The sequence below is a fragment of the Giraffa tippelskirchi genome, chromosome 8 (assembly GCF_054371585.1).
Source record: "Giraffa tippelskirchi isolate mGirTip1 chromosome 8, T2T-mGirTip1v1.2.pri, whole genome shotgun sequence".
Taxonomy (NCBI): domain Eukaryota; kingdom Metazoa; phylum Chordata; class Mammalia; order Artiodactyla; family Giraffidae; genus Giraffa; species Giraffa tippelskirchi.
The window spans coordinates 81,317,762-81,340,089 of NC_137282.1; the positions used below are offsets into that span (position 1 = coordinate 81,317,762).

The 22,328-nt window shown below is 40.1% G+C and overlaps 1 protein-coding gene across 5 annotated transcripts in view; it reads left to right on the plus strand.

Annotated features, from left to right (window-relative positions):
- Positions 1 to 22,328, plus strand: part of SPEF2 (sperm flagellar and cilia associated 2) — a 188,520-nt gene that overhangs the window by 96,404 nt on the left and 69,788 nt on the right. For all 5 annotated transcript variants that reach the window (XM_081520872.1, XM_081520873.1, XM_081520875.1 and 2 more), the window contains 4 exons: positions 9,762 to 9,910; positions 14,173 to 14,300; positions 14,384 to 14,522; positions 17,930 to 18,067. In XM_081520872.1, the coding sequence (XP_081376998.1) occupies positions 9,762 to 9,910; positions 14,173 to 14,300; positions 14,384 to 14,522; positions 17,930 to 18,067 (554 nt within the window). The remainder of the gene's footprint in view (positions 1 to 9,761; positions 9,911 to 14,172; positions 14,301 to 14,383; positions 14,523 to 17,929; positions 18,068 to 22,328) is intronic.

Consider the following 22,328-nt stretch of genomic DNA (forward strand, 5'->3'; position numbering starts at 1 on the left):
CTTTGATATAAAGTCCTCAATACAACAGCAGTGGAGATGAAACTTTCATTATACCAATAATAACCTGGTATCATTTTCTGAAGGGATAGTATGCCCATTACATCATTCAGTGGCCTCTGTGTAAAATCCTAGGTGGGAAATTTCATTCAGAAGAAAGGGACTGGAAAATTTTTCTTCCTCTACATGGCTAAATAATTAGTACCTCTAAATGATAACACTGCCTTTTCTATATTGGCTGTCTAGAAATTCAGACCCAAATTAGCATCTAAGATTGTAGTTTCTAAGCAAGGACTTATATCCTGGAGTCTGCTTTCTAATTCCTCTCCTTGCTTGGACCTTCTAATTTAGGTTGTATTTTTCCTGATCTAGTTTCATTTATTTTCTATCTTAACTGTTTCTATGAAATAAGGGGGATAAAATTTTGTAAATAATTGATAGTTGGCAGAAGAAATACCAGGCTCTTAAAAGCATATTAGTTACATTGTATGTTGAAGCCACTGAACTTCCCAGGTGGCTCAGTGATAAAGAATCCTTCTGCCAATGCAGAACACAGGGGTTCGATCCCTGGGTTGGAAAGATCCCGTGGAAAAGAAAATGGCAACTCACTGCAGTATTCTTGCCTGGGAAATCCTGTGGACAAGAGAAGCCTGGTGGACTACAGCCCATGGGGTTGCAAAAGAGTCAATCATGACTTAGTGACTAAACAACAATAGTGTTGAAGCTGCTACCTGCGTGCCTGCCCAGTCTTTAAGTTGTGTCTGACTCTTTGCAACTCCATGGACTGTAACCCAACAGGCTTCTTTGTCCATGGACTTTCTCAGGCAAGGCCACTAGAGTGAGTTACCATTTTCTTCTTCATGGACTCTTCTCAGCCTAGGGATTGAACCCACATCTCCTGCATTGGCAGGCGAATTCTTTACCACTGAGCCACCAAGAAAGCCCTGGAGCTGCTACAGCAACAAATGAAAGATTGCAATGCAGTTATGGACACATACAGTTGACTTCTGCGGAGTACATGCTCAGGGGGTTGTCATGAAGTGTGTACCGCTGCTTAATTTTTCATTACAGATTGCCAGTGCAATAGCAGCCCAAGAATGTGCAATGTTCACAAAATGATGGGCTTAAAAGGATCTCTATTTTGGCATTCAAAAACGCATATCCATGATTCTCAAAGAATCTCACCCTTTTCTGATTACATAACCTGATAGGTTTATGTAACTAGTCGTTGTTGAGTTAACACTGGTGAGATTAAAAATTTAGCTAGAGTTTTGGCTATAATTTATGATATGCTTTCTCTCACTTGTTTACAAATAGGAGAATAGTTTTCACATTTACGTTATGAATCCCTTACTTTCTCATTGTGATCAGCAAAAGCAAATGAAGGATCTGCACAGAATCATCAAAAATAGAAATCAAATATACTTATGCATTGTTGTGGTTTTTCAGTTGCTCAGTCGTGTCCAACTTTTTGTGATCCCATGGACTGCAGCACACCAAGCTTCCCTGTCCTTCACTATCTCCCAGGGTTTGCTCAAACTCACGTCCATTGAGTCAGTGATGCTATCTAACCATCTTATCTTCTGTCGTCCCCTTCTCCTCCTGCCCTCATTCTTTGCCAGCATCAGGGTCTCTTCCAATGAGTGGGCTCTTCACATCAAGTGGCCAAAGTATTGGAGCCTCAGCTTCAGCATCAGTCCCTCCAATGAATATTCAGGATCGATTTCCTTTAGGATTGACTGGTTTGATCTCCTTGCAGTCCAAGGGACTTTCAAGAGTCTTCTCCAGCACCACAGTTTGAAAGCATCAATTTTTAGGTCATCAGCCTTCCTGATGGTCCAACTCTCACATCCATACATGACTACTGGAAAAGCCATGGCTTTGACTATACAGACCTTTGTCAGCTGTTGGTGAAGTGATGTCTCTGCTCTTCAATATGCTGTCTAGGTTGGTCATAGCTTTCCTTCCAGGGAGCAAGAGTCTTTTAATTTCATGGCTGCAGTCACCATCTACAGTCATCTTGGAGCCCAAGAAAATAAAACTGTCACTGTTTCCACTTTTTTCCTTCTATTTGCCATAAAGTGATAGGACCAGATGCCAGTATCCTAGTTTTTTGAATGTTGAATTTTAAGCTAGCATTTTCATTTTCCTCTTTCTCCCTCATCAAAAGATTCTTTAGCTCCTATTCGCTTTCTGCCATTAGAGTGGTATCATCTGCATATCTGAGGTTGTTGATAATTCTCCTGGCAATCTTGATTCTAGCTTGTAATTCATCCAGCGAGGCATTTCGCATGATGTACTCTGCGTATAAGTTAAATAGGCAGGGTGACATTATACAACCTTGACATACTTCTTTCCCAATTTTGAATCAGTCCTTTGTTACATATCTGGTTCTAACTTTTGCTTCTTGACCTGCATACAGTTTTCTCTGGAGGCAGGTAAGGTGCTCTGGTTTTCCCATCTCTTTAAGAATTTTCCACAGTTTGTTGTGATCCACACAGTCAAAAGCTTTAGTGTAGTCAATGAAGCAGTAGATGTTTTTCTGAAATTCTTTTGTTTTCTGTATGATCTAACGAACGTTGGCAATTGGTCTCTGGTTCCTCTGCCTTTTCTAAACTCAGCTTGTACATCTGAAAGTTCTCTGTTCACATACTGCGGAAGCCTAGCTTGAAGGATCTTGAGCATTACCTTGCTAGTGTGTGAGAGGAGCACACCTGTATGTTAGTTTGAACATTCTTTGACATTGCTCTTTGGAATTAAAATGAAAACTTACCTTTTCCAGTCCTGTCCAATTCGTCAAGTTAGACCTAATAATGCACGTGCTTTGAGAGCATCTTTAGGTAAAAGTATACTCAAACGAACCATACGCAAATACAACTTCTCCCAGCAAAATATATATTCATTTAAATCATACAGTGAGCTCAGTTTAAGTAAATCCAAGGACTCTTTTTTTCTTTTATTTTACTAGTCTGTTTCTATTTCCATAAACATAGTTTCTACTGTATTGAATAATATTTGAAATAGATGAACTCTTGATCAAGATTTAGAAGTCTTTCTTCTACATAGAAGTACTATTGTTTTGGCATGTATAACAGGATTTACTTCATTAAGAGGAAGTCTTAGTAATTTTAATTCTTTATATTTGGAACTAATACCTTTGGGAGATGAATACTATTTATTGGTTATCTGTTTACTTCACAAGCTATTTGATACCAATTAATTATATTGAAAGCATGGTTTGAGGAGCCACCTCCTTTTTCCTTCCTTCAAACTTATCCTTGTTTCCTGTTGTTGGCATCTCTGACTCATCTTTATTTTTCTCTGCATATTAGATTAATCCCTACCTTTCTCCCCGCAAATCTCGACACTGAAATGCCATTTGTAATTGTATTTATGGTATTCTTAAAGAATTTATTATCTTCAACCATTTGGCATGGCCCTATTTTATTCCTTCATAAAATAAGGACGTTTCTACTCTGTGACCTTACCTAGGAGGAATTACATAAGGGCTAATTGAAGAGTTTTCCTTAATCAACCAATTTCAGAAAAAAATGCTGTGTTACACCAAATTAAAATAGATTTATTTTCCACAGAGATAGATGTTGATATAGATATTTATGTCCTGTGATCATCTACCTCTAAGGCAGTGGGAGGCACACTATGTAATAACCCAAAACATTGTGACCGCAGAACTCTCTTGGAGGAGTATCCACTGGAACTAAAAAGTGAAAGTGTTTGTTGCTCAGTCATGTCTGCCTCTTTGAGACCCCATGGACTGTAGCCCACCAAGCTCCTTTGTCCAAAGGATTCTCCAGGCAAGAATACTGGAATGGGTTGCCATTTCCTTCTCCAGGGGATCTTCCCAACCCAGGGATTGAGCCTGAGTCTCTGGTATTGCAGGCAGATTCTTTACCATCTGAGCCACCCGGTAAGCCCCAATTGGGACTAGAGTTCTATAAATAAATGCTTGGAAATCTCGTCCTCTTTAGTTCTGTAGGCCTGCCCATGTATTAGTATTGGGACCATTCCAGTGCTAGCCTTCTGATTTAACTTATAGTTTAGGTGCTACCAAGCCACTTAGCCATAAATATTTTGTCAATGTTATAAACATTAATGACGTTTCATTGTAAGGGTATGGAAGAACAGAGAAAAAAAAGATGAAAGTGAAATGGAATTGAAATCCCTAGATCATCTATTAACACAGTGGCTCTTTAAGTTCAGTCCTAGATCAATAGCATCTGTATCACCTAGGAATGTCTTAGAAAAACAGATACTTGGTCCCACCCCAGACCTACTGAATCTGAAACTCCTGGAGGGGCCAAGCAACTTGTGTTTTAAAAAGCCCTCTAGGGAATTCTGGTGCTCACTAAAGCTGAAGAACTACCATGTTGATGCCAAAGACTTATTGCTCTATTTTAGCCATTGGAATATCAGAAACCTTCTGTTATTTCTAATGTATTATATATAATATGTCCTGGTTCCCAAAATGTTTAAGGTTGATTACAATTTAAGAAACAACATGTGTTTAACAATACTTTGAAACAAGTAAAAAGCCCTAAGCTTTTTTTAGGATTAATTTCTAAAATACTCTTTTTTAATCACCTGGGCCCTTTAACAAGGAACAGTATGTGGTACTACATACAAGATCTTAATAGATTTTAGAATAAATGCAAAATGCGTTAGGTTTTATCTGAAAGTTGATGCCACACATTAGAAAGTTGATGATTAATTTACAATCGTGGTTCAGATGGCAAAATTCAACATTCTCCTTTTACAATATAATTCATGATAATAATAACAAACTACCTCTTGTGGAATGCCAACCACATGCCAGGCACTATGCAAGATCATTTTTATGTATAATCTCACTAAATCCTCATAACCACCCATAAAGTAGCAATGATCATTTCCCACTTCAAAGATGAGGAAATTGAGAGTCAAAATAAATAAGGTAATATTTTGTTAGGAATCATTAATCTGAGAGAAGGGAAAGTCAGAGCCTCTTCACACTTTGGTGAATGCAAGCTACACTCCATATTAACTCTCCACAGAACTTCCTTGGATTTTGCCTCAACACCATCATCTAATTTAAATGAATTAAATAATATTATCTAGCCTTTCAATGGATTGATTTCTCAGACTGTAACTTTTAATAGATTTTTCACCACAAGCAGAAAAATTAAATTGTAACCACTATAATGCAATGTAAATAGAACAGTCCTAAAATCAATTTATGAGCCAAGTACATAGTATTAAAAGGACAACTATAAAGCTTACAGATTTCTAAATATCAGCCTAATGAACACTTCTGAACATGAATTACATCAATAGACACTAAAGGCAATCAAATATGATAGTCAAATGCATGGACCCTGGAGTCAGCCTGCCTGGACTGAGATCCTAGCTCTGCCTGTTTACCATCTAAGTGGCATCCAGGTGACTAAGGGCAGACAACTTGATCTTAGCTTGTCTTAGTTCCCTTGTGTGTAAAATGAGGTCATAAAAGTACTTCCCTGTGGCTATTGCGGGGAATAAGTAAATATACAAAAAAAAAAAAAAAACAGGATCCAGCTCAGAGTACCTGGGATTAATAAACGTGGGATATAATTATTAACTCCAGATCAGGTTATTAAAGACTGTGGGCAGAAAGGCGAATCCTTTGCAAAGTTGACTTAAGCAGTTCTCAGTGTTTATCACGGATTATAATTATACTAAAATCAGGTCCTATAAGTGATCCCAAATAACCAGTCCTCATTACTTTATAGTAGTCTACATTCCACATCTCCAGCTCCACACAATATGCCAGCAAATCTGGAAAACTCAGCGGTGGCCACAGGACCAGTGGTCAGTTTTCATTACAATCCCAAAGAAAGGCAATGCCAAAGAATGTTTGAACTACCAAACAGTTGCACTCATCTCACATGCTAGCAAAGTAATGCTGAAAATTCTCCAAGCCAGGCTTCAACAGTATGTGAACCATGAACTTCTAGATGTTCAAGCTGGATTTAGAAAAGGCAGAGGAACCACAGATCAAATTGCCAACATCCGCTGGATCATCGAAAAAGCAAGAGAGTTCCAGAAAAACATCTATTTCTGCTTTATTGACTATGCCAAAGCCTTTGACTGTGTGAAAAATTCTGAAACAGATGGGAATACCAGACCACCTGATCTGCCTCCTGAAAAATCTGTATGCAGGTCAAGAAGCAACAGTTAGAACTGGACATGGAACAACAGACTAGTTCCAAATCAGGAAAAGAGTACATCAGGCTGTATATTGTCACCCTGCTTATTTAAATTATATGCAGAGTACATCATGAGAAAAGCTGGGCTGGATGAAGCACAAACTGGAATAACGATTGCCGGGAGAAATATCAATAACCTCAGATATGCAGATGACACCACCCTTATGGCAGAAAGTGAAGAACTAAAGAGCCTCTTGATAAAAGTGAAAGAGGAGAGTGAAAAAGTTGACTTAAAGCTCAACATTCAGAAAACTAAGATCATGGCATCTGGTCCTATCACGTCATGGCAAATAGACGGGGAAACAATGGAAACAGTGAGAAACTTTATTTTTTGGGGGGGGTGTCCAAAATCACTGCACATAGTAACTACGGCCATGAAATTAAAAGACACTTGCTGTTTGGAAGAAAAGCTATAACCAACCTAGACAGCCTATTAAAAAGCAGAGACATTACTTTGCCGACAAAGGTCCATCTAATCAAGGCTATCGTTTTTCCAGTAGTCATGTGTGGATGTGAGAGTTGGACTATAAAGAAAGCTGAGCACCGAAGAATTGATGCTTTTGAACTGTGGTGTTGGAGAAGACTCTTGAGAGTCCCTTGGACTGCAAGGAGATCTAACCAGTCCATCCTAAAGGAAATCAATCCTGAATATTCATTGGAAGGACTGATGCTGAAGCTGAAACTCCAATACTTTGACCACCTGATGCAAAGAACCAACTCATTGGAAAAGATCCTGATGCTGAGAAAGATTGAAGGCTGGAGGAGAAGGGGATGACAGAGGATGAGATGGTTGGATGGCATCACCAATGCAATGGACATGAGTTTGAGTAAACTCCAGAAGTTGATGATGGACAGGGAAGCCTGGTGTGCTACAGTCCATGGGGTCTCAAAGAGTTGGACACGACTGAGCGACTAAACTGAACTGAACTGAGCTCCACACAGAGTAACAACATGAATTCTAGGACACCAAGGAGAGAAAACTCTTCCAAAATAGCTTCTCAGTAGTGATTTAGAGAATAAGCTGGTTCATTTTACATATCTGGCTCCTTACCTAACACTGATGCCCTTCTCTTCCTGGCCACGTTGCTTCAGAGCTAAAATTTTCATTTATCCAAGGCATCCTGAGTCTCCACTTCAGTTGCCAATGTTTGCAGCCCAGGCAACCATTAGCACTATCTGTTAACAATGAAATGTTTTTTTTTTTTTGCTGAAGCAAAACAATAAGGAAGCTGTCACTCTTAATCAATCTTCTAGTCTCTACCCAGTGAGGTTCTTAATTAAATCAGATTCTACTAGGGCATGTTTTAAGACTGAAAGGTAACAAAAATGCCTTTCTTTTAAAAAAAAAAATCAGACTTTTTACATCTTATCCTCCTTCCTACAATCTTAACTCTTTGAATACTGTCAACTTAATGTGAAAGTGTTCCAGTTGTCTTAAATTCCTTTCTTCGATTGATGAAGTTTTTTTCTTACCTCTCCTGAGCTCCTAGTATGTTATTATCGTTGCTCAAATCTGTTGCTCTACTGTTTCAACTTTGGCTATTTATTTACAGATAAAATCATTAAATAAATCCCATGTTCACATTATAAAATTTTGTTTTTCTTTTATACCTCATTTTATCTACTTGTTCTCACTCCATGGGCTTCTGCATGATACAATTAGATTCTAATAACTGGACTAAAAACTGCTAAAATCTACCTTTACCATGTTCTAAGAACAGATCACCTTTCAAACTTTTCATGCAAGAAGAATGGCTACCCTGAGGACTCAATAATTCAACTTCCAATGAGAGCAAACCTCTTAGAAATGGAGAGCTTCACATGGTCACATGAGTAATACTTTAAAAGGACTGCCTTTTGTAAATTTGAGATGTTGATAGATTTTGTTCAAATGTGATATCTGTTTTCACTCACTATGCCAATAGATACATTTTAATTCATTCACATCTCTTCCTCTTAGCATTTTGATTGTTTAAAACAATTAGATAAAATTTAAATAAGACCAAAGCACAGTGGTTCAAAAATACCTCCTGGCTTTCTTAGTTTTCACTGAATGATCATGATATGTAAGAAAAGAAGAAAAAGAAACTCATTCCAATCTCATAATTACAAAGTTATCCTTAGAAATTCTCCTTAGAGAAATTCATCTTAAAGTAGTGATAGTGTTATCACATATTTTACCAGAAACTCAGGTCAGAGAATAAAAAAATTATCGTATAGAAAAATGTCTCAAATTATGAACATTTTTGGTTATTATCTGAATAAAGATGTTCTTAAATTTTTCTAATATAAAATAAAATCTAGATACAACTTTAAACTTGTACATAGCAATACTGTTTTCAGCACTGAACTGTCCACAGTACATAATTGACAATTTTTCCTCTACTTGTAATCCATATATTTTTAACTAGTATAAAAGTGGAAGATGTATTTACTTTCCTAAACAGCATATCATTAAATAATATTCACTAAAGAAATATATTTTGGGGAAAGCAAGTGCTGCAAATTCTATAGGCATCTATAAACTGCGTCTAAAATCTTAACAACGAATCTGAAAGTAAGTGCAGTTTAAACTGAATGAATTCCTAAATTATAACTTTGATCCTTTAAGGAAATATAGGTGCTTTCTGAGTTAAGGTAGTTTCATCAGTCACAAGATCTTTCAGACCACATGGGTACCACTTCACTGGCCTGAATTCCTCCTTGATGTTCTCAGATAGCGCATGCCCTTTCTGGATTCTGAGCTGAAATGAAGCCTCTCTTTCTGCTCCTCCAACCTCCTTTTCTTCCTCCTTCTCTTCCTTCCCCTCTCTTTCCCTTCTCACTCTTACTCTCCCCTCCCCTCCCCTCTCCCCACCACTTTATGCCTTAATTCAGCCAGGCTTTTGGCACAGAGGTTGCCTTCATCCATACAACCTGACTGTAATAAGAAATACAGTTTCCCTGATTAGAAACCCTCTGTCTGATCCAGGAAATATGGAACTATTCAAGTGCTACAATACCCTTCTCCTCCCCTCCATCCCTCACTGACTCCAGCTGACTCATAATAGCATTCTTTCTCCTGGCAATTTCTCCTGGGTTTCAGTAAACACCAAGAGCACTGCTCCTGCTGGGACTGCCCTCTTTCTTTTTCAGGGTGATAGTTCAATTTGCCAGTTTTTTGCAATAGTAAATTGCACTTTTCTCTGGAGTCTAAACTTTGTAAAAACTATGTGTTCATTGTGGAAGCAAGGATAGAGATGAAAATGAAGTATCAAGTTGCTTTCCATAGCTAATTGGACAAGAGAAGTATAGTATTGCTTTAAAAACAAAAACGAAAAACCTGCTGTTGGTATCATTGGTACATTTAGGGGCTGTAGTGAACGAGATATTTTATTTTTGATTTGATAAGGCTGCCCAAAGTTGCTTAAAGAGAAGTTAATGAATTGCCTAAAGCTCATGGCAATCATAGGTTTAATCCTCCACCAGAATCTGTCCCCATCCATATCCTTGTAATGGCATGATTAAATATGAATGTTGAAGGTTCTCCTAGAGGAAAATCACTAGGAGGGAAGATTCCACTCAAGAAATCACCTGCCGAGTCTATAGATGTTTCACCGGTCCCAGCAGTGCCAGCCCCATCGAAGCCCGGATCAGAAGAGTGGGTGTATGTGAATGAACCAATTCCTGAGGTATGGCAGTTTAGACTCAAACTAGTAGAATCTCTTCTTTCTCCTCTTTATAGTAAGATTTAAATCGTTATTTGCACCATCCAAAAGGCCTTTCTTAGCTGATAATATATGTATTTATCAAAAAGCAGAGATGATCGTTTGAGAATACTCAGAGAACCACATATGTGTGTGTGTTTGTGTGTGTGTGTGTGTGTGTGTGTGTGTGTGTGTGTGTGTGTGTATTCAATAAATAAGCAAATCTACAAGGGTTAGATTGTTACCCCCAATGGGAGCTATTATTGCTCCTGGGCCTGGGAAGGTGAGGACAGGGAGCACAGGTGAAGACCTTAAGACCTGTGCACAGAGAGAACCACCTGCCAGGGACTGTGGCTTTCCCAGAGGATGCAGCCCCCTGCAGCGACCAGCAGAGAGGAGCAGGGAAACACTTAACCAGACCTCAGGTCCTACCTGTTCTCACAGTCCCTGTCCAGGAGGAGGAAGGCAAGAGAGTTGGATGAAGTAATTTACGTGAGTCAGCCTCCCAGGGCACCAAGCAGGGTGAAGCGTGAAGGATGGGGAGTCAGTCTGTAGGGACAATGGAAGGATATACAGCCCAGACCTCTAGTTACCTAAGTGAAACCATGGAGAATACTCCTTTTGCTAAAGGAGTATTTGACCAGAAGTAGCCTATGACCTGGAAACAAAGCAGGCCACATGCTCTCCTCTACTCCTTTTCCACTCTAAGCTTCTCACATGTGAGCTGCAGAGCTTACCTGCAAACAGAGAGGAAAGACAGATGCCCAGGTAAAAAATTTGAGTTTCAGGTCATCAATGAAACAGATATATATGTGCATAATCAATGATATATATATACACACACATATATATATATGTTCATCCTATACTTTCTCAGGTAAACCTAGTTCCAGGCCTTCCAGGAACCCCAGATGTACTCCGATAGGCATGTAGAAAGACACAGAGACAGAAAGTTAGTGTTTCCACATCTGGCTCTTGCAAGTGGAGGCAGCAACCAAGTTCGAGGGGAACCTGGGTCCTTCCCCCTTTGCCAGCCACAAGGAAGATGAGGAGAAAACCAAGGAGGCAGTGGAGTGAGGGGTCTTTGCTTTCTAGCTTCTCAAGCTTGGAGGATGCTTGCCTTGGCTACCCAATTTCCTATTACGTTTCAATCAATGAAGAGAAGACTATTTAATTGGAAAAGATAGGTCTTAACATCTAGTCACGTCACATGACCTCAATTCCCTAGACACAGAAAAATAACATCCAGGAGAATTAAAGAAACTACAGATAGACATTATCAATAACTCACAGAAATCACAGAAGATACAGTATAATCTGAAAGATCAGATGTGGGCAAAGGCCTAAATATTTAATTAAAAATGGATGAGATTTAATAACATGTCTTCCCACATTGCAGGCAGATTCTTTACCGTCTGAGCCACAAGGAAAGCCCAAGACCAGTGATCCAGAGATTAATCCCTGACAAAATTTAAAAGAAAATTATTAAACACATGCCTTCTGAGCACTTACAACATACAAAATAATCACACAAAGCTCAGATAGGTTCATTAAGCCTGAGTCCTGCTGAACTGGCCCTTTCCTTTTCTCTGATAGCAAGGTTGGATTGGTGGGTCAGGGAAGGACCATAAACATAGTATATTTTGAATTCAAAATAGTATTTGACAATTTCTTATGAAGTTTTTGTAGATAAATGAGAGCAGTGAGCAGGATGTTAGTTCAACAAGGTCAATTCCTGGGTGGTAACTCTCCATTCACTGAGTGTTAATGTCTTGAAGTCACTAGGAGGGAGTTTTGGTGTGTGCATGCATGGGTGCATGCTCAGTCATGTCTGACTCTTTTGTGACCCTATGGACTGTGGCCTGCCAGGCTCCTCTGTCCATGGGATATTCCAGGCAAGAATACTGGAGTGGGATGCCATTTCTTCCTCCAGGGGATCTTCCCGACCCAGAGATAGAACCCACATCTCCTGTCTCAGTAGGTGGATTCTTTACCACTGAGTCACCTGGGAATTCTGAGGTTTAGTAGTGGACTTATGTAAAATGGTCTTAAGTACCACTCTGGATACTATATCTTGTAAGAGAGATTATTTTAAAAAACTTGAAACCAGAAGGGAATCTATGTAGGAGAAAGGTGTTAAAATGATATGAGAGAAGCATTGAAAGAACTGTAAATGTTTACTTTAGATAAATGAAATATTAAAGTATGGTTGAACATAGACTCATACATGGAGGGAGAGATAAATCAGAAGTTTGAGTTGAACACACACACACTATTATATATAAGATAGATAACCATAAAGGGCCTACTGTATAGCACAGGGAACTCTACTCAATATTCTGTGATAACCTATATGAAAAAAGAATCTAAAAAAGAATGAAGATACACATATGTATAACTGAATTACTTTGATATACATGTGAAACTAACACAACATTGTAAATCAACTATACTCCAATAAAATATTGAAAGTGTTAGTCGCTCAATCATGTCTGACTCTGTGACTCCACGGACTGCACCCCTCCAGGCTTCTCTGCCCATGGGATTCTCCAGGCAAGAATCCTGGAGTGGGTAGCCATTCCCTTCTCCAGGGGATCTTCCTGACCAAGGAACTGAACCTCGGTCTCCTGCATTACATGCAGATTCTTGGCCGCCTGAGCCACCAGGAAAGAAGGGGAACACATGTAAACCCATGGCTGATTCATGTCAATGTATGGCAAAAACTATTACAATATTGTAAAGTAATTAGCCCCCAACTAAAATAAATAAATTTATTTTTTTTAAAAAAAGTAAAAATAAATAAATAAATAAAATAAAATATTAATAAAATTAAATTAAATAGAACTAGACTGAGCCATCTAGTCTCCTAAAAATTTAACTGATGATAAATTGGGTTTAATTGAGTCTACTCAATTATCAGTATCAACGTTCGTTGAGTACCTGTTATTTGCAAATGCTCTATCAGATGCCAGGAATACAAAAATAAGCAAGTTTCATCCTGAATGACAGCCTACGTCTCCTCTCTCACATCTTCAAATATTTAACAGGCTGTCACAGGGAAGACAGTATGAATGTAGCCTGTCCTCTGAAAGGCACAGCTAGTGCTTATAAGTAGAAACTATAGGAAGGCAAATAACACAGGAAGAACTTTCCACTAACACAAGTTGTGTGACCCTGGACAGGGGTTGCTTTGAAATCAATGAGGTCCACAGGAAGATTGGATAATCTATCCCTGGATCTCTTGTCATTTCCCAGTTGGAGAGGAAATTAGCTCAAATGACCTCCAGGGTCCCTATGTGTGTGTTCCCTGACTAATAAATGCACAGCCAATAAGGGAATAACTACTACAGAAAGTTTGTATTAAATATAATATATATCTTCAATTGTATTTCTTGTTTCATTATCTCTTGGTTTTGATGGTTGATTTGCATCATTAAAGATAACATAAAAGAAACTTCCTGAGTTTCATGGTACACTTTACAGAAAATGTGAAACCTCAAGGGGAAATTCAGAGAAATAACTCATCAATCACTGTGACATGAGCCCTTAGATGTTCTCCAACTTAGGCAAGATAAGATGTCTGTAATCATTCAATTCATTCATTCGATATATATTTCTTGAGCACCTAACATGCCCCAGATGCTGTGAAAACTATTCAGTGGTGAATAAGATAACCATTCTTCCTGGTTTTATGAGACTGCTGTTCTAGAGGTGAATAAAGACAAATAACATAAGCAGTTACAACTAATGCCGTCAGTGCTCTAAAGGGAGAAGTACAGGGTGCTCAAGTGGGACATCCGAACTTCAGAGGATGAAGTATGACCCTATACACTTGTGGGTTCAGGGAAGGATTTCTGGAAACAAACGTGTCTGAGCTGAGATACGAAGAATGGTTTGAAATAGAAATTAGCTGGGGAAGGGGGAAGAAGGAGGAGCCAGAAGTTGCACAGAGATGCTTTAAGTAGCCACAGTTGCATCTTTTTAAAAACTATTTATTTATTTGGCTGCGCTGGCTCTCAGTTGCTGCATGCTGGATCTTTTAGTTACTGCATGTGAAATCTAGTTCCCTGACTGGGGATCGAACCCAGGCCCCCTGCATTGGGAGCGTGGAGTCATAACCTCTGGATCGCCGGGGAAGTCCCAGCACAGTTGCATCTTGATCTCCCACTTAGTAGTGCCCTTTGAGTCAATTACGCAGAAGCATTTTCCCTTTGAAATTATGATTTTTATGCTTTGTCATTTAATAGGAAATGCCATCATTTTTAGTACCATACTGGGAACTGATAGAAAATTCCTATATAAATTCCATCAAAACAGTACTCAGGCAGCTGAGAGAAGGCCAGCATACCATGTTTGCTTACTTTTATGATATTAGGTAAGTAAAGTTCCCACAGTTCCAGTCGTGTAGTTTACAGCTAGGACATGTAAGCTCTGTCTCATTCCCTCAATGCCTTACAGAACAGGGTTCCAGCAGTTTCTGAGGCGTCCAGACCACAAGCAAGACTTCGTGTCTCAGTGGCAGGCGGATTTCAACTCCCTTCCTGATGACCTGTGGGACGATGAGGAAACAAAGGCTGAGCTACATCAAAGAGTGAATGTAAGGGAATCTGTGACTCCCAGGGCCCAGGTCTTCACACTCTCAAACCTCCCACTGCAAAAGCCTCATTTACCCCCTCATTACTTTCATGAGGTGTGAGGATGAGGAGGGAAATGGTTTGAACACAACCTGCCGACTTTCAAGAGCAATGGCTCTTCAGCACTTTGAGTTCAGAGTGAGAATCCAGTGGTCCATGCTTCTGGAAGGAGGAGCCACGGCGGGGGATGTAAGATAATTCCAGCCTCTGTTTATTTTGTACACTCCTAACCACTTTGTCAGGTCATTTAAGCATGTCCAAATCTGGTATTAAGTATGTGCCTGTCTTGGATGCAGTTAAATGATTGGTTGATGTCAATGAGAAGGGGAATGAGGGAACATTCCAGAAAGCCTGAAGTGTTGCCTCTATTGAATAGATCCCTTGAGGGAAGCTACCAAATCTTATACATTTTTGTATCTCCAGCAAGCATGGTGCCTGGTACTTGGTCAACAGGAAGATTTTCATAAATTCATAAATGGAGTATACATTTAAGTATATATTTATATATATTACCCTGATGCTTTAGAAAAGATCCTCTGATGTGTAAGAAGCCTGATTTTGATTTCTTACCATTTCCTGTCTCTTACTTTTTCCTGTCAGGGAATTCTTTCCCTTCCCAACCAGCTCCTCTGTCCATGGGCTTTCCCAGGCCAGAATACTAGAGCGGGTTGCCATTCCCTTCTCCAGGGGATGTTCCAAACCCAGGAATCAAACTGAGTCTCCTGCATTGCAGGAAGATTCTTTACCATCTGGGCCACCAGGAAAGCCCTAACTATAGGCTACTAGTGGTCAAATATGGTTATAGTCTCAACGTTTATTTGTACAACAACAACAAATTGCCAAGCTCTACCCCATGACGCATTCATCTGCTCTGTGAATATTTATTGAACATCTACCAGGGTCTCAGCACTGTTCCAGGGGCTAGGGATTGAACAGTGGAAAAAAAGCCTGTGACCTCAGGATGTTTATATTATGGAGAGCTATGTGAAGGACAAAGAGCATGGAGGAAGAAACACTGATGTACTATTTAGTATCCAGTGGTTGTATAAAGGCCCACTCTGAGAAGGTGATATTTGAGCAAACTCAGGAGAGTGAATGAGCCAGGCAGATCTGGGGAGGAAGAGTACATTAGGCAGAGAGAAAAGCAAAGGCACTAAAGGAGGAGGATGCTTCGTGTGTTTAAGGGGCATTGGGAAACCAACTGGGGAGCTATTGAAGTTAAGTGAAGGCATGGCTGTAGCTTGGATGAGCAGGGTGCTGGCAGGTTCTATCAAGCAGGTACTGAATTAACAAGTGCCCCAGTACTGAAGCATTTTACCTGTTCTGAATCCTAAAACATATCTGCCTTTTCTGGTCCCTACCTATTCACAAAGCCGGCCCTCCTATCAACTCTTGCCCCAGATCAATCAGATGATTGCTAGTAGAATGAGAAGGGTTTTAGACTTAAAATATCTTATGAGCATTTTTTCCCCTAATTCCTGAAGTACCATTTGTTTATTGTACACAAATTAGATGCTTAAAACAAGCAAAAATTTAAAATGACAAATCCATAATCCTATTTGCCAGTAGTTAACCTCTTTATTCCTGGTAACAGTCCTTGTTCTTGGCTTATTTCATTTCAATCCTAAGAAGTTAATGATGAGGCTCTGCTATCGTGTTATCCTCATCTTACCATTAGCAAAGCAAACCACGGAGATAACAGTACTTGCTAAGGCCTCCAAGTGAGTCAGAAACAGAATAAGAACTAGAAACAAGGCCCCTGCTTCCTCTGCTGTCTTTTTAAAAATGTATAAAAGTGTGGGGAGTACAAGCCAGCCCTCACTGAATGTCTGATATAGCATTTGTGGAAAGACCTCAGATCAGCTCTAAATAATAGTGTATTCTTCTGCCATTAGCACACAGCTATAAAAATGGCAGTGATCTTTTCATTTCACATGAAGCCCCCACAAGATAACAAACTAAAATGCTAAGTGTTCCATAAACACAGCATCACAGAAATAAAACTCTCTGTAGATACTGGAATAAAACTTCTTGCTCTTGAATTCCTGACTTCATGTTGAAACCATTGGCAAGTGATTTAACCACTCTGGGCATCCAATTTCTCATCAGGAACTTCTCTCTTGGTTATTGTGGGGATGAATGAGGTAATCAATGTCAGGCAATAAACACAATGCCCAATGCACAGTTAATATTCAATAAATTATTAATGTTATGAAAACTGTCAAGTTTTATTGGACTATATATATTTTCTTAATGGGATTTTTATTAAACAGATATTTTATTGTTATGAATTGCTATGATAGTGTTTATAATTGAGAAATTATTGTGTGCTGAATACTGTGCTAAGTGCTTTATGCATGCTAAGTCACTTCAGTTGTAGCTAACTCTTTGCGACTCCATGGGCTGCAGCCCTCCAGACTCCTCTGTCCATGGACTTCTCCAGGCAAGAATACTGGAGTGAGTTGCCATACCCTCCTCCAGGGATCTCCCCAACCCAGGGATCAAAGTGCTTTATAGGCTTAGGCTTGTTATAGCACATCCAAAGGGTAAACAATATCCCCATTTCACAGGTCAAGTAACTGAGCCCTAATCTAGTGGTACATCTTAACTCGAGCCCACAGGCTCATATCCTGACTCCACCACTTGCTCATAGGGTGACTTTAGGAAAAAAACCTCTCTGTGGCTGACTCAAATCCTCACCTCCAAAAGGAAGATAATAAGAGTACCTACGTTTGCTGGGAGGCATTCAGTGAGTCAATATAAGTTCACTGACTTATATTCCGATGCAATGACACACACAGAAAGATATTATCATCATTATTGCTCAGGATCTAGTAAATGGCAGAGTTGGGATCTTTAAAAGATTTTATTTTACTGCTAACTCTGTAGTACAAAGCTTATCTTCAGACAGCCCCATTAAGTTCAAACACCATTTCTTGGTGAATGACATGTTCCACCCATGATTCATTAACAAGCCTATGCATGCCCTTGGATTCCACAGAGCTGCAGATTTCTTCCACCGACAATACACCATTTCCTCCAAAATTCCCTGAGAGGTCTTGTTTCAACCAAACAAATCTTGTGAGGAAGGATTAGAATACAGAAACCATAGCCCCCCACGAAGAAAGTGAACTGCAGTGGGTTTGGACGTGGGTACAGGGTATGCTGAGGGGGATCTTAGAAAGTGAGGACCTGACAGAGTAGAAGCAAAATAAATATTTGTTGAGCGAAAGGATAAAATATGTGAATGCGTCAGATCTAAATCTTCTTCAGGCACATGTTTAAGACGGCAAAGAATTTTAGTTTCATTACACAGAGGTCATCCAAGCTGCGATTCTGAAGCCTCACAGCGTTGCTTCTCTGTGTTCAGGATTTACGGGACCGCCTGTGGGACATTTGCGATGCCCGCAAGGAAGAAGCAGAGCAGGAGCGTCTGGACATCATTAACGAGAGCTGGTTGCAGGACTCAATGGGAATCGCCATGAACCATTTCTTCTCACTGATGCAGGTAAGAGTGGCCGGTCGGAATGACACAGACTCTTCCCTCTATGGCCACAGCCCTCCTGTTAACTACCCCTCTGGGAATGTAAGGGGCCATTTGGAGCTCATGTCACTCAGAGCACCCGACCCAGGCTTGAGCCCCAACTTGCCAAGGAATTCAGCTGAAATAAACCATTTCAAGCAAGTGCCAGAACTGGGAACATCTCAAGCAACACCTCACCAGTTGTTTCCAGGTGGCCTGGACCTGTGGAGGGGACAGCACAGATGGTGTCTGTCCTGGGTCACTTCCTCGCCAGCCCCCCGCAGCGGACACCCGAAGCCTTGACACAGAACATGGGCAGGATCAGTCTCAGTGGGCACTTAATTCCTGAAAAAACATTTGTGTCCAGATTGGCAACACAGACCATTCATCAGAACAACATGGTTAACTTGCTTTTGCAGCCCATTGAAATAATGGATCGTGCTGGACCAGCTAATGAGACAGACTTTGATTTTATCCCAAGAAATTCATCACAATAGGGGAGAGAGCACAGACCAAGTCTGGAGACCCAGCTCTCCCAAGAAGAAGGGCTGGAGTGTTTCCAAGAGCTGGAGCAGGGTGGGGTGTCTTGGGCAACCTGTGTTTCTCGACTGGCCTCACCTAAAGGAAAAGTAAACTTCCTCCTCTCTTCTTGATGCAAGTGGTTTTACAGCTTGGAGCAAGATGTCTTCCTAAGTCAGGCTCCTCTCCTCCCAGAGGACAGGGACCTGGGGCTGCTTCTTTCACTTCATACGCTTCCATCTCAAAGAGGTGGTTCGCAGGTCCTTGACAGAGACAATTCTGGTTCCTAGAACCCGAGGAAAGATCTGAAGAGGTTTACGTCTCAAAGTGACAGAGAATGGGCTTACAAAGACAAGTTTCCTAAAGTAAATACTCTCAGACAAGGAAGATCAGGAGCCTGGAGTTAGGGAGAAACCTGTCTATAATCTCTTCACACTGAGGGTACAGTGGAAAAGGGTACCTTACAGGTCTTGAACTGGTTAGTTTCCAGGAGAAGTTCTTGCCAGAAATGAGGATAGTTAGCTGAGGCTCACCAGAGCTGTGCACAGGAGGTGTTCAGTAAATCCTTGTCCAACAAGTGACTTTGAAGGCGAGGACTTCCAGCACTCCAAGAGACAATCGTGGGCCACTGGAGGCAGAAGCCTAAGATACAGGAGCTGCCTCACCGATTGCTAGCTCTGGGATGCAGGAGAGAGCCGCAAGGCATGGGTTGTGCTGAGTATGAAGGTGAGACACTCAGCAGCCTAAACCCACTGGGGTGACACCCCTGGGACACTACTTTGGGTAAACGGAGATTGAATGTTGGTAAAGGTGTGTCAAAAGCTTAGGGTAGAAATAACAGAAAACCAATAGTGAAGGGAAAGGGATTAGAGAATTTTTGTAAATCATTCCCAGAAGTCCAAGCAATATGCACCTCTTGTGAAAATGGCATAACTCTTACAGCCCACGATACCTGCCTTTCAGACTCTCCCTGAGACACAGAATCTACATCTAAAACCAACTAGGGAGGGGAAAGAGGGTAAAGGGAAGGACAGCAAATAAAGGCTAATATGTATTAAATTCTTAATCTGTATGTGCCAGACGCAGTTCTAAGGATTCATCATGTGCAATACATTAAATCTTCACAGAAACCCTAGGCTGAACATTCTATCTTAATGCTCATTTCACAGATGAGGAAACCAAGGCAAACATAGATGAAGTAATTTGACCAACGCCACATGCCAGTCGAGAGAGAACTGGGATTTGGACTCAAGGAGTCTAACTCCTGGGCCAGTACCTCTGACCATTGATTTGTCATCAGTGTTTCCATAGTGAAAGGCTAGCCAATGGAACAGAAAAAGCTTTGTTCTGCACGAGTTGACAGAATCCTATAAAAAAGGAAAAAAACAAAGCTGTAAACTACAGGAGAGTAATAGATTTCAGTTCAATAAGTGAAAAAAAGAGCTCAATGATTGGAACTGTCCATCAAATAACAGACTTTGCAGGCCCTGAGCTGCTGGTCCAGGAGCCCATAAGCAGAATCTTGTGCATATTTGTGAAGGGGAGAAAAATCTTTGTGAAACTTTTCAAGGGTTTATGGCTAGATAAGTGTTTCCCAAGGTCGATTATATAGAACACTACTCCTGCAAGATGTTTCACAAAACAAGGACTTGATGATTCAAAAGACTTTGGGAAGGGCTATGTACTCTACCCTTCCTTCTTGCTGGGACATTAACAAAAATATTGACATATTATTATTATCAAGATGCCCTGCAATATAGAAACTCTTTGGGTGTGCTAACCCAGGATTTCTGAAACTGATGTTGCAAAGTTTTTCTTTGTTTTATCCCCAATGTGGTGCTCATTAACAGTCTATAAGACAAGACTGACATGGCAAATAGATGGGGAAATAATGGAAACAGTGAGAGACTTTATTTTTGGGGGGGCTCCAAAATCACTGCACATGGTAACTACGGCCATGAAAGTAAAAGACACTTGCTGCTTAGAAGAAAAGCTATAACCAACCTAGACAGACTATTAAAAAGCAGAGACATTACTTTGCCGACAAAGGTCTATCTAGTTACAGCTATGGTTTTTCCAGTAGTCATCTATGGACGTGAGAGTTGGACTATAAAGAAAGCTGAGCCCTGAAGAATTGATGCTTTTGAACTGTGGTGTTGGAGAAGACTCTTGAGAGTCCCTTGGACTGCAAGGAGATCCAACCAGTCTGTCCTAAAGGAAATCAGTCCTGAATATTTGTTGGAAGGACTGATGTTGAAGCTGAAACTCCAATACTTCGGCTGCCTGTTATGAAGAACTGACTCATTGGAAAAGACCCTGATGCTGGGAAAGATTGAAGGCAGGAGGAGAAGGGGATGACAGAGGATGAGATGGTTAAATGGCATCACCGACTCGATGGACATGAGTTTGAGCAAGCTCCAGGAGTTGGTGATGGACAGGGAAGCCTGGCGTGCTGCAGTACACACGGTTGCAAAGAGTCGGACATGACTGAGCAACTGAACTGAACTAAAGACAAGGTTTGTACAAAACAAATTTTAGAAAATGCTATGCAAGATGATTTCAAGATCACTTTCAAAACTGAGATTCTATGAAGACAGAAACAATGAGAAAGCATTATTTACTAGCTATCACAAGTGTGAAAAGAATCTTAATTCTGCTTGTATGGATGCCTTTGTGGATGTACAATGGCATCTTATTCACAGTTAGCTGTATAATGAGTCAAATTATGTCCCCAAAAAATAAATTAATATTTTAGATAAAATAATATAACAGGGTTAGTCTGAGGCATGGATACCAGCACTGTCTGAAATACCAATTATATAAAATAGGACCTACTAATCTTAATCATAATTAAAGAGTTCAGTTCTCTAAGTTAAGGAGGAAATAATTTCCTGATTTCTAAATGTATTTACCAAATAATGCTAATTTGGTAAGCATTATTAAACCATAATGCTTATAGTTTAATAACTAACAATTTTTATAGCCTCACAATACTTCAGTTCCCCAAATTTATTTGTCAATATCCAATTTGTACAAATTGGGTTTATTAATACATTTGCATGCCACACACTGTAAATGTGGTATCATGAAGATTCTCTTGAGTATCAGTTCAGTTCAGTTCAGTTGCTCAGTAGTGTCCAACTCTTTATGACCCTGTGGACTGCAGCACACCAGGTTTCCCTGTCCATCAACAATCCTGGAGCTTGCTCAAACTCACGTCCATCGAGTCATTGATGCCATACAACCATCTCATCCTCTGTCATCCCCTTCTCCTCCTGCCTTCAATCTTTCCCAGCATCAAGGTCTTTTCCAATGAGTCAGCTGCCAAAGTATTGGATTTTCAGCTTCAGCATCAGTCCTTCCAATGAATATTCAGGACTGATTTCCTTTAGTATGGACTGGTTTGATCTCCTTGCTGTCCAAGGGACTCTCAAGAGTCTTCTCCAACACCACACGTCAAAAGCATCAATTCTTTGGCACTCAGCCTTCTTTATAGTCCAGCTCTCACATCCATACATGACCTCTGGAAAAACCATAGCTTTAACTAGATGGACTTTTGTCAGCAAAGTAATGTCTCTGCTTTTTAATATGCTGTCTGGGTTGGTCATAGCTTTTCTTCATATCTTATCATATCTTAAGATAATATATAACCAAAGGAATTTCTTCCTATTTCAGTTATTTAGCTAGAAAAGTTTAATACTGCAGACATCAGCTTTTCAGGATCAGT